Genomic DNA, 13485 nt, shown 5'->3' with positions numbered 1-13485 from the left:
TCTAGTCATTACATACATTCCTTTAACTGAAAGGTGGACATATTAAGGTTAAAAAATCTACACAAAGCAGTCAGATCAGCAGAGTGTAAACCTGCGTTCCTCCACATGCAGTGCACATTATGATAAAACTGAATTTTACATAGGAAGGTGTGTTGTTTCTGCTTAACCCTCTGGTTGTGTTTGGATTCTTGTCACACTTGTGGTGTTCCCAGTCAAAAATGACCAGACTCCAAACAATTGCTTATAAATCTGTCATTATGGTATATTAACACCAAATACTGGATTCTTTTGTCAACTTGTTTTCTTTCATTCAGGACTGGTTTTGTGTTTCTATTTGCATCTGATTTATCCGAAAGTAGGCACCTCATTACTATTGAGAATATTATACCTTTTTCATCCAACCCTGAAATGCATGCAATATACTTTTATGATAACTCTCTCTGTATCTATCAATATAACAGTTTTGGTTTGTTCGTCCATGAAATGTTATAATGTAAATAATCTTACTGTGTTCTTTCTTGTATGTCACAGTGGTCAGATTTAATAGGAACAGCATAAGTGTTACTTAAGTGCCCTTTTTTCAGAAAATAAAAGCATTTCAAAATAAAGGTCTTTTTTGTGATCTTCCCCATTCATTTTCAGTGGCTGGCCATTTTTGACAAGTGTGACTTTTTGTACAAAATAAAAGCATTTAAAAGCTTCCTGATTAATTATTAAAGCACACTAGTGTGATAGTGCACTTTTTCACAATTGTTCATCTCATGTTGTGAAAATTATTTATATATAAATATAAATATATATATATATATATTTTTTTTTTTTTTTCACTCAAAAAATGAGGTACCTACTCAGAAAAATGAGGCCTATGATTAATCAGATGCCAGATTAATCATAATGACAGATTTATAAGCAGTTGTTTGGACTTGGGTCATTTTTGACCGAGAATACTACAAGTGTGATTAGGTAAAATAAAATTCAAATTCAGTTTGACCCGAACACAACCAGAGGGTTAATTTCAACTTAGATCAACTTCACATACCTCACTCCACTTGCCAAAGGCTACTATGTTATGTTTTGTGATAACATCAATGTCAAATGAGCTCATTTGTATGTATGTGTGAACTGTTTAGCTCTGCTTGTTAATTAGTTGTTTCAAATTGTCTTTATTTAATTCATCATTTATTTTTGCCTGTTTCTCTGTAAATGTGTACTTTATTTAATTTTATTTGTCAGTATATTAGTTGCATTTATCGGTTTAGTTGTTGTTTCTTTGTGTTGTTACACGGGGCTACGCAAATTGATGCTTAATGGCGCTCCTCATGAGTGAAATAAAGAGAAAGCACCAGTCAGAAACTCTCTTTGTCCTGTTTTATGGATGCCAAGGAGCAGCTACACAACAAGTTGTGAAATATAAATTCAGAACTGCGAGATATAAACTCGTGGCAGATGAATCGTTATGATTTACAGGTCTGTTATGATTTACTGAGGGCAGCTGTAGACTCTCATCTGATCCTCCTGATCCCAGTAGCCTGTAACACAGCTCTTACAGTAACTGTGTCCACAGGGAATGGTCACTGGATCCTTCAGGAGATCCAGACACACTGCACACAAGAACTCATCCTGAGAAAATCTGGCTTCTGCCATTTTACTGCGTGAATACAGAGACACAAACACACAACAGCTCAACTAGACTTCAATTTTCTCTTTACCTAAAATCAGGTGATTCCTGTTTTCTGGTTCTGTGTTTGAGTGACGTGTGTAAAACAGGTTCCTCACTCCTGCTGCTACTGAGTTTCCACACTCTTGACTGTTATTAAAGTAAATGCAAAGACCTTGAATAGTTGATTCAGATGTGTTTAATTACAGATCAAACTAACTATAAATAACTGTATAAATAAACTATATAATATAAACTCCATTAACTGCATCCTAATTAACTTGTACTGCAGGAGTGTCCAGATTGACATTTCTTCATGATCACACTGATGGATCTGTTTTCTCATTCTTTAGCCTCTTGATAGTGTCACAACTACGTTTAGTTCAGTTTCTTTTGGTTGCAGCTTCTAAGACTTTTAGGCCATATCTCAAACGCATCACTAAGAATAATGGTCAAATGCATAACTGTTAATATTATAAAATAAGATCTTCCTAATGATATATGCAGCCTGCAAATGCGACCTCCAGAGGATGCAGCCTTCCATTTGAGAAATAGCCTTAGTTTATTCTTTGTCAGTTTCCTTTTTCCTTTGTCTTAGTTTCCCACCACTAATCTGTTTCCACAGACACTAATTCAATTATCACAGGTGTTCATTAAAGTGCTCCTATTGTCGCGATTTTAGCTCAAAGGGAAATGTATATAAATAATTACAATTAATTATGATTAATTACAATTACTTATATCAGCTGCCAGTAGTAACTGTAGCAGAATCAATTTTCCATCAACTAATCTGTTCGCTCAGCGAACATTCAGTATAGTCTTTATATCAACTATAAGAAGTGATATTTTCTTAGCCACAGAAAATAACTTTCTTAAAGTACCATTGCATTAGAGCATGTAGCTCGAATCGGAATCGTAAAGGGACATTAATTTGCAAAGCAGAATTAGAATCAACACTCATGTAATTTGTGCACAAGAGTTTTATTAACGAAGGACTAACACATAACTAATCTAAACAACAAACATAAAAGCACTCATACATAGGAGAAGGGTCAGTGAGAAGCAGTTAGAGAGAGACAAGGAACATGGAGCTATGAAAAGAGTCAGTTAACCACCTGCTGTGAAACCATCAGTGCTGTCTACAGCTTATACTAAACCTCTGTATGTTTAGTTAAGTGTACGATACTTGCATTGCCTTGGTCGTTGAACAAGTGTCCAAATGCAGTCTCTGAAAGTCTTGATGGTTTGGAGCAGTGGTGGTTTTGGAATTGCAATCACGTTCTTCCGGGTCTGAAGAGTGATGAATTCCAAAGATGTCCTGACTCGTTGGTGACTGGGAGTTTCTTCCCATGTGAAAAGTGAAGAAGAACCAAGAGCTGAGAGGGACCCAGCTGAAGTCCTGTGATCTTTGGGGAATGGAAAGACAAGGCCGCAAGGCCTGGCGCACGCTTAGGGAAGTCCTGAAGAGTTCTAGCTCATCTTCTTAGGTTCTCCAAGAACCACTGACTGACTGAGGCGAGTCATGAAGATGAATTCCAGGGTTAGGTCGAACTGTCTGGCTCTTTGTGGTCGAGAGCCACAGCTCTGTATGTTGGGCCTGTCGGGCCCGCCGGGCACGCCCTGTGCCGGCTCCGGCTCCCCGTGGGTTCCTCCACACGGGCAGCAATCGGAAGATGTTGCAGACGAGTGAGAAAGTGAAGAGAGAGAGAAGAGAGAGGGGTCGATGCCTTTAAACTCTCTGGAGGCTGTGCCTCCAGGAGGTCCATGAACCAATGGTAACTTTCACCTTTGGAGAGAAAGTTTACGACTCTTTGTCTGTGAGCATGGTAATTTGCATATGTAATTCGATTGGGTGTTGATGCAAAAACTACTAAGGTTTCTTAAAACACTAACATGTTGCAAAGGTATCAACATCTAATTTACACCATCTTTTAGATCATTAAAATACGAACTCAAAGAGTCCAAGCATGACATAGGTGGGTTATACTACTAGTCATCTATCATAATACATGCATAAAACAGTAGAAAGACAAATACAAATACAAATACAACAGACAAAATTAAAATACATTGCAGTAATACTGTACACAATAACCTGGGCTATGTGTGATAGGAAGGTCAAAGAAAGGTTTGTCTGTGAATGAATAGGAAGGAGTCTATCTCTATAGGCACTGTGTCTTTCCTATGGCAAATGTAGCATGGGCAGATGTGCATTCCTTGAAGCAATAAAACCTGTGGTATCAGATTGTTGTCCTGGCAGCTGAGCCCTTTTGGGGTGTTAGTTGCTTTGTGGGGGTTTGTCTCCAGAGCTCCAGCATGTAGCTGGCCTGTTGTATTTAAAGACTATTTGTTAAATGTAACAATTAATATATGTCTGATTGGTCCAGACGCTACACTATTATGCCTTTCAAATATGATCTTTCATGTAGTGTGTCATGTAGCTGTGTGTGAACATAAACTATCTGCAAAGTTGTGAAGCCGACAGCGTACGATAAATAAAGTTATTGTCTATCTACAAAAAGAGTCGGCTCACAATCACCTGAACGAGTCGTCAGGAATTAGAATCTTTTTCTGTTACAGCCACACGTCATGAAGTAACACATCTGCATAATGTCCACCCACATGGAAATTTACACGTACGTTATACAGAAGACGCTGTATCCTTGTTACAGGGAGTGAGAGACGTGAGGCGAGCGGATCCATATGCGAGCTTTTATTGATAATACGAGGCAAAGACATAGTCGTGCAGGCAGGGTCAAACAACAGTAAACAGAAATGTAGGAGGCGAGGCGAGAGAATAGTCCAGGAAGACGAGCGATAGTCCGAAAAGGCAGGCAGCTAGACAGACGATAACGAGATAACCAGGCGAGAGATCAAAAACCAGGAACTTGGAATACTAGGAATACTAGGAATACAACAATACAACAATCCGTGGTTTGCAAGTGGAAAGACCGGGGCTTTTATAGCGCCGCTGATTGGTCGCGGCTGAAGTACAATGGCTGATGGGGAATGTAGTCTGGGGTGTGGTGCAACAGTCTGTGTGTGACAGGGCGAGAGTGACATCTGGCGGTGAGCGGACAGCGGGACACCGACCAGATTCGTGACATAGCCCCCCCCCCAAGGAGCGGCTTCCAGATGCTCCAACAGCATAACAGTCCAGGGGAGCAGTGGGTGGGAGTGAGACAGGGCGAGGGCTGGAGGACCAGGTCCATGTGGGAGGCCCAGTGATTGAGGCAGGACCGACAGAGCAGGAGCCCACCAGGGTGGGGCTGGAGGTGGAGCAGGAGGCACAGGAGCCCTCCAGGGCGGAGCCGGAGGCAGAGCAGGAGGCGCAGGAGCCCTCCAGGGCGGGGCCGGAGGCAGAGCAGGAGGCGCCGGAGCCCTCCAGGGTGGAGCCGGAGGCAAAGCAGGAGGCCCAGGAGCCCTCCAGGGTGGAGCTGGAACCCGCGTCATGGACTGGGACCTGGGGAGAGCAGGGACAGAGGAGGCAGAGAGAACAGGGAGAGAAGCAGAGAGACCACAGGATAACGCCGCCTCCCTAGGAGGATCCACAGCCGAAGCTGACACCTCAGGAGGCATTGGCGCGGCTTCTCCGACAGGGAAGGCCTCTGGAGCTGACTCGTGGTCAGACGGGGCCTCTGGAGCAGACTTGAGACCAGACGGGACCTCTGGAGCTGACTTGAGACCAGACGGGACCTCTGGAGCTGACTCGAGACCAGGCGGGAGCTCTGGAGCAGGAAACCGTGTTATGGCCTGGGACCTAGGAACAGCAGAGACAAAGGAGGCAGACAGAATAAGGGGAGAAGCAGAGAGGTTGTAGAGGGATGCTGCCTCCGTGGGAGGATCTACAGCCAAGGCTGACACCTCAGGAGGCATTGGCATGGCTTCTCCAAATGAGGGGAGCTCTGGAGCAGACTTGTGATCAGACGGGAGCTCTGGAGCAGGCCTGTGATCTGGAGCAGGCCTGTGATCAGAGCTGGAGCAGGCTGAGCTCTGGAGCTGACTCGGGAACAGACGTGACCTCAGGAGCTGAGTGTGCAGCCCACACAAAGGCCACCGCCATTATAGGAAGAGCAGCGGCAGGTGACAGGACATCATTATAGGAGGGTTCTGACAATGTTGATGGTACTAGGATGTTTGAAGATCGCCCTGACCCTAGTGGTGGGTCCACCACGCTGGCCTTCATGACTGGCCGTGCCCTTGGGGTGTTGGATGAGTTGTGACTTGACTCTGGGCCGTCAGACGAGACATGGTGAGGCTCTGGACAGATAGACGAGATGTGACGGGGCTCTGGAAGGTCAGACGAGACGTGACTTGACTCTGAAACAACAGCAATACCTTGACTTGGCTCAATAAGTGCCGCTGTGACTTGACCTGACACGTGAAGTCCAGCGATGATTTGACTTGGCCTATGAGGATCAACGGTGACTTGACCTGGTTCGTGGTGACTGGCTGAGGCCTGACTTGGCTTGTGAAGAGCAACTGTGACTTGACTAGGCTCGTGGGGATCAGCTGTGGCTTGACTTGGCTCGTGAAGATCAGTAGTGACCTGACTCAGGAAATGCAGCCGACACCTGACTTAATTCAGAAGATGCAGCTTTAACTTGGCTTGACTCAGGAAATACAGTAGCAACTTGACTGGATTCAGAAACTTGACTTAACTCGGGAGATGCAGCTGCAACTTGACTTGACTCGGGGAATGCAGCCGCAACTTGACTAAACTCAGAAGCCGCTTGACTTGGCTCTGGAATAACAGCAGCAGCTTGACTTGGTTCCTGAGGATCTGCGGTAACCTGGCTTGGCTCATGGAGATCCGCTGTAATGGGACTTGACTCATGAACAACATGGCTTGGCTCAGGAACAACAGCTGTAACGTGACTTGACTCAGGAACAACATGGCTTGACTCAGGAACAACAACTGTAATGTGACTTGACTCGTGGGGAACAGCTGTGACTTGGCTTGACTCATGGAGAACGACGGCTGTGTCCTGGCTTGACTCTGTGTCTTGACCTGACTCAGGGGTAGCTGCCGCGACATGGAGCGCCACTTTAGCTGCCCATACCGTCATTAGGGGTGTGTCCAGCACATGGGCCATCATTACCATAGGTGGCGTCCGGGTGCTGACTACAGGTTCTGGAATGGCAGCCATATTGTGGAGTGGCTTGGAGACGGCGGCCATCTTGTGCAGTGGCTTGGAGACGGCAGCCATCTTGTGCAGTGGCTCTGGCATGGCAGCCATCTTGTGCAGTGGCTCTGGCGTGGCAGCCATCTTGTGCAGTGGCTCGGGAAAGATGGCTGTAACTTGACTTGAGACAGAAGCGACAGCTGTAATTTGACTTGACACAGGAACAACAGTTCTGGCTTGATTTGAAACAGGAAACACAGTTTTAGCTTGACTTGCCTTAAGAGCGGTTCTGACTTGACTTGACGCAGGAAACATAGCTCCAGCTTGACTTGACACAGGAAACACAGTTGCAATTTGACTTGACTTGGAAACTTGACTTGACTTGGGAAATGCAGCTGCAACTTGACTTGGAAACTTGACTTGACTCGGGAAACGCAGCTGCAACTTGGCTTGACTTGAAAACTTGACTTGACTCGGGAAAAGCCGCTGCAACTTTATATGGCTCTGATATGGCAGCTGTGACGTGACGGAGCTCTGTTTTCGCCGCCATCTTGTGAACGGGCTCTGCCGTCGCCGCCATCTTGTGAGCGCACGCCGGTGCCGCCGCCATCTTGCAAACGGGCACCGCAGTTGCCGCCATTTTGTGCACGGGCTCTGTGGTCTCTGCTGTATCATGAACGTGCTCCGACGCGGCCGCCATCTTGTGGACGGGCGCAGCTGTCGCCGCGATTAAATGAGCGCTCTCCGCAGCCATCGCCATAGCTTGAGCGCGCTCCTGCACGGCCGCCATTTCACGAGCGATCCAGGTGGCAAACGTGTTTGAGGGATCGTGCTCCAGCATGACCGCCAATCTGCGGGTAGGATGCGCCATTACCGCGTTGTCGCGTTCCCTCTCTGCGACCCCCACGGTGCACGGCGAACCCACACACAATAACGCAAAGTCCAAAATGCCTCCAGTGACGAGCGCGGACCCTCGCGTCTCAACAGCGTACGGAGGGGCTGGTTGATGCCGTCACAATAAATCTCAATCTTAACACAGTCCAGGAGAGTGGAATAGTTGGAAATAGAAATAAACTCACGGGTATACTGTTCGAGTGTGTGTGATCTCTGCTTGATTCTGCATAGAGTTATGTTCGTGTCCATATCAGATGAATGTCCGGGGTGAAAGCTGCTGGATCCTGTTGTGACGGATTGTTCTGTTACAGGGAGTGAGAGACATGAGGCGAGCGGATCCATATGCGAGCTTTTATTGATAATACGAGGCAAAGACATAGTCGTGCAGGCAGGGTCAAACAACAGTAAACAGAAATGTAGGAGGCGAGGCGAGAGAATAGTCCAGGAAGACGAGCGATAGTCCGAAAAGGCAGGCGGCTAGACAGACGATAACGAGATAACCAGGCGAGAGATCAAAAACCAGGAACTTGGAACTTGGAACTTGGAATACTGGGAATACTAGGAATACAACAATACAACAATTGAACAATCCGTGGTTTGCAAGTGGAAAGACCGGGGCATTTATAGCGCCGCTGATTGGTCGCGGGTGAAGTGCAATGGCTGATGGGGAATGTAGTCCGGGGTGTGGTGCAACAGTCTGTGTGTGACAGGGCGAGAGTGACATCTGGTGGTGAGCGGACAGCGGGACACCGACCAGATTCGTGACAATCCTACGCTGTGATTGAAATTGTTTCATATTCACTTCCAAAAGATGAATCTACAAAGATTGTATTTTCTAGCAATCGTTCAAAATACGTAGTTGTGTATGTTATGTTGTGTAACAACCCTGCACATGTCTTGCTAACCGGCTAAATCACGCTTCTGTAGTTCTGTTGTTCAGCTGTGGACCCACTGTAGTCTAAAAATGTGTGATTGATGCAGCTTGACTGTCTGTCTGTCTCATTAGTTGGAGTAATGATAAAGGATGGTGCACAAAGTGGCTTTCACACTGAATGCGGAAAGCGCTGTGCTATGAAACCCATTCGTTTCAATTGGTTCTGCCACGCGAGGACGGCTTGTTTCTGCCTCAACCAAAGTACACACGCAGAGGAGCGCGCAAGGCGTTCAAATGAGTTGTTCAAATGAACTTTTGCCGCTGCTTTCTGAAGGGCTGCACTGAACCCAGCGGTCAGCGCAGCACTTTCCGTGTTATACAGTGTTGAAGTTTACAACATAGAGGTGAGCCCGGTTCGCTTACATAAGCATATTGTGAGCACTTTCCACAGTAGACCGTGCTAACTTGTCGATCAGCCACTTAAGCCATTTCATCGTCAGACTCTGGCTCGGATTGGTAAAATCAATGGTATCTATGTATTGACAAGTCTCCAGGGCTGTCATTCAGTTATGGCAATGGTCGTTTAGTTTTCCGACACACGCTGTACGTGGTTGACCAATCATAAAGGACGGCACCATCTGACCAATCACAGCAGTGAGGGCTCACGGAAAGGAGGGGTTTAGAAAGACTGATTCTTCACACTGCTTTACACGAGTCATTTACAAATCATTTAGAAATCTATTTTTGGGGAAAACTAAAGTGTTTTTTGACCTTGCATATATGTAAACCTGTTTTGGGAATCTATTAAAACAATATTATCAACCTTTAAAATGGCATAATAGGAGGATTTTAATAGTTCTCCTTCACTGTGTATTTAAGTTCCTGCTTGTGCACGCTTCATGTGTCTAGTATTGATTATACAAGCCACACGGTTTCACTGCCCTTTTGGATTTATTTGTGAGATTTAATAAAGACTTTTGTCATTTTGAACTATTCATTGTCTTTATCTGACTCAAAGTGTGACAGAATACTAGACCCAAAGATGAGAAGAAGAGAAAGGATTGCTGGCAGTAATGTGGCACCTCAAAGCTGCCTGGGAATCTGTGAGATTTTTTGGTGATTTTTTTATTTTTGTTATTTTTTTTTATGTGGCCGTTGCTTGGAGGACTATGTGGAGGAGTTTGTCACCATAAGCCACGAAGCAGCGTGTGATGATGTCACCCTCATGGATGGCTTGTGGTGTGGGCTGGATGAAGACATCCACTTCCTGATGCCCAGAGGGAATTCTTGTTGAGTTTTGTACATTAACTTTGCCCTCTGGGTGGATGGGTCCTCCTTTGAGGTAGGAGAAGCTGAAGAGGAGGACAACACCACAATTGTCCAGCCCCACTCAACATCCATCACCATGTCACCAATTCCAGTCAGGCATCACCCGCACATATGGAAACACAGCCAGAGCCCACCACAGATGTGGAGCTCTCGCCTACCGTGATGAGATCACCTGATGAGATCTGTTCATCACCTCATTGCCTGAGTCCCAAAAGAAGTCTGACCAGGTGTGTGAGCCGGCACCACCGTGTATTGCTGTGGGATGCTTGGAGTTTGAGGGTATGGAGAAGGACCTTATCCACTATTCTACCGCTGAGGGTGAGCTGGAATGGAGTGTTTTGGACTGTTTAGAGGAGAAAGTCTCCTTTTTCCTCCCGCCACCATTGATCCCACCCAGTACTGAGATACCTGAGTCTACGTCATCACCAAGTTCACCTATTTCAGAATTGCCTGTGTTTTCTTCATCATTGATTATGCTCTGCTCACAATTGCCTGTGTCTTCATCGCTGGTCTTGCTCATCTCAGAGAATCCCGAGTCTGAAGAGCACCCACCCAGCCTCCTTTTCCCACCTCTTCTTCACAATCCAGCCAGTTCTTCAGCCCTGCCTCTGCTGGCTCCCTCCAGTTCCTCAACATCTCCGGTTAACCCACTCAAATGTGCGGATCTGCCTCGAGTCCTCCAGTCGCCAGCTCCATCCAGGCTACAGGTTCCTATAGCTTTGGCTTTGGATTCAGTACTCGCTTATAGAGAGTTCACTTCTTCACAAGAAGCACAAATGTTCATTTGTATGAATGTGTTAATGACTTTCTTGTTGAAATCTGAAAATGAAAGCAACATGAAACCAGTATGCATATAGATACATTTATATAACTTAATATCCTCATAGTGACAGTTCATGCATGTGCTTTTATTTTCAGCTTAGCTGTGGTAGTAGAAGATGCATCATCTTCCTGTTGTGTCACAGTGAAAGTCTACTCACACGTGACTGTCGCTTCGCTGAAGCAGCAGGTAGGAAAGATCAAAACATGTCTTGAAGTCAAATCTAGTTTGTTGAATTGATCATCTAAGTGTTTGTTTTGTCTCTTGCAGATGTTTGTTGAGTATGGTTTTCACCCCAGGGTGCAGCGCTGGGTCATCGTTCAGTGTCTGTGCTCTGATGGCTGTTTAGTGTTTAGTGTTCCGATGTTTAGTGTCGTACAGCATCTACAGGGACAGTGACACTGCGTTTCTCTACCTCTTGTCTGCTCGTCACGCCTGCCTCAGTCACCAGCAGGATCAGGAGAATGGTCTCTCGATGCCGCCCTCAGCAGCGCCGCCAAACGCCACGCTCAGCCCCATACTGAATGCCAGTGGCCCCGTCTGCCACGACTGGAGAGGCTACAGCAGCACAGGTCTCTGTTGGTCATTAAATCTGCACCAATTATAAAAACAAATAGTTCAGGAGTCACACAGAAGACAGGTGTTACGTCCCAGGACGTATAAATTTGTGTTTTACTATCGTGTATGTCATTCATGGTGTGCTGCCAGTGGGGCCCCAATGGCCTTCTGGGAGTTGTAGTCTTTGTTGTATGTTTTGTCCTATTTCCTGTGCTCCTCCCTGTCCTAATCTAGGTGATTGGACCTACCAGCTGCTCCTTATCAATATCAACAGGAACTAGTATTTAAGAAGATCAAGAGAGTGAGCCAGTGAGAGGGTTCTTCTCCCAAGAGCATGTGTGTGTTGCAATGTTGTCAGTCCCAGAGTGTTGCGCTTGTTAGTGTGTTATGTATTTTAAGCTTAATATTACTTTTATGACTGTAGTGTGCTGTTCTACATATTAAGCTTAAATTTAAAACCAAAGTTAAATGTGATTTGGCTGCAGTGCACAGCTTTGAGTTGTATGCCTTTCTTATTGAGTGCTGAAGCAGTAGGGAGTTGGGTGCCATTTTCTTTTGCCCTCATTTTCTCCTGTTTTTGCTAGTTAGGAAGTAAGGTAAGAATTCTGTTGTTTATTTATATTTTGTTTACAGGTTAGCTAGATTTCCATTTGGCAGGTAGCAACCTTTTGTTTGTTATTTTGACTTTACCCGCTCCTGAAGAAATGCTCCTTTTATGTTAAAATTGTTTCCTTGAATCTTTTTTGCACTATATGTTATTTTGTTTATTGTAAACAAATTTACTTTCATCTTACTCAGTGTATTGAGTGCTGGGACTGAGATCGGTTCAACGTTTATCTCTCTTCCGTTTCAAACTTTCAATCCATAATGTTACTTCCCCTTTGCCCCTAGAAATCTAAATGGGAACGTAACAACAGGCTTCTTTTTAGACTAGTGCTTATTAGCTGAATTTTCAGCATCATTACTCCAGTCTTTTGTGTCACAAGATCCTTCAGAAATCATTCTAATATGCTGATTTGTTGCTCAAGAAACATTTCTGATAATGATCAATGTTGAAAACAGTTGTGCTGCACAATATTTTTATGGAAGCTGTGATTTATTTTATTTTTCAGGATTCTTTGTTGTATATATAATAAAAGAACAGCATTTATTTGAAACCAAAATCTTTTCTAACATTACAAATGCCTGAACATTTTGACACTTTTGAACAAAAGTAAAGCATCATTGATTAATTAAAGTGTTGTTGTTTTTTTTTTTTTTTTTTTTTTTTTTTTTTTTTTACAAAAAAATATATATATATTCTGACTCAAACTTCTGTACGGTGTATGAATGTTCCAGATTCTCATGTGTTTTCATTATCACTGTTTGGTTCAGTGTGTGTTTCTGATTGGTCAGTAGGCAGCAGTGGGTGTGGCTCAGAGAAACCCAGCGTCAGTGACATCATTAACCTTGAGATGTTGCAAATTGGAGGATCCAAACTGAAATCAAGTAACACACAGGTAATAATTACATAAATTCACATTTTTCCATTTCTGGAACAAGTGCAGACGGATTGTAAATAAGTGGCCTGCATCAACATAATCATAAAACACACACTCCCATAGACAGATTTAAATATTATGAAACATTTAAAGGAAGAGATCACAAATGGAAAAGACTGCATAAAAAAACACATTTTCATCTCTCTTTAGTAAGGCTGGTCCTGTCCTTCCTGTACATTCATAAATAAGTCTACGAGACCCGGCTGTGAAATCTGCAGCACAGATCGACCCAATCCTCCAAATCACAGTAGCGTTCAACAGGTGATTTCACTCACAACTACACCTGCTCACAGCATTCACTGTGCTGGAATATTCTGAGTGCTGATGTTTATTCTGTTTCTGTTTTAGGAAAAAGCAAGAAGATCTAACCAGTGAAACTGTGCTGTAAATACAAACAAATAGAGACAAAAGCCCTAAAATAACCTCACATTCACTCACATTTGAAGGACATGTACAAACAGACTCCTGTGGTTTGACATGCTAGTAATTTTAATGGCTCGCAAACAAAGCTTCAAACTCCCATAGCAGCTGTGCAGTGTATTTCACTGGTGGGTTCATCTCTATACAGTGCAGTTGTCAGTAACTAGTAACTGCCCAGTTCATTTGTTGCTTGGTTTCCCTTAAAGGAGTCGTGACCAGTGTTGGGAGAAGTTACTTTTAAAAGTAATGCATTACAATTTTGTGTT

At 44.4% G+C, this 13485-nt stretch overlaps 1 protein-coding gene across 1 annotated transcript in view; it reads left to right on the top strand.

The window, feature by feature from the left end:
• The window catches only part of sharpin (SHANK-associated RH domain interacting protein), a 29760-nt gene extending 16520 nt beyond the window's left edge, over positions 1–13240 (top strand). Inside the window, exon 9 of the mRNA XM_051128056.1 lies at positions 13148–13240. Within this exon, the coding sequence (XP_050984013.1) occupies positions 13148–13174 (27 nt within the window). The 3' untranslated portion in view covers positions 13175–13240. The remainder of the gene's footprint in view (positions 1–13147) is intronic.
• Positions 13241–13485: the final 245 nt, after the last annotated feature.

Source organism: Labeo rohita, chromosome 2, assembly GCF_022985175.1.
Source record: "Labeo rohita strain BAU-BD-2019 chromosome 2, IGBB_LRoh.1.0, whole genome shotgun sequence".
In the NCBI taxonomy this organism is placed as follows: Eukaryota; Metazoa; Chordata; class Actinopteri; order Cypriniformes; family Cyprinidae; genus Labeo; species Labeo rohita.
The sequence above is the reverse complement of the archived record's forward strand: the minus strand, read 5'-3'. Positions and strand labels throughout refer to the sequence as shown.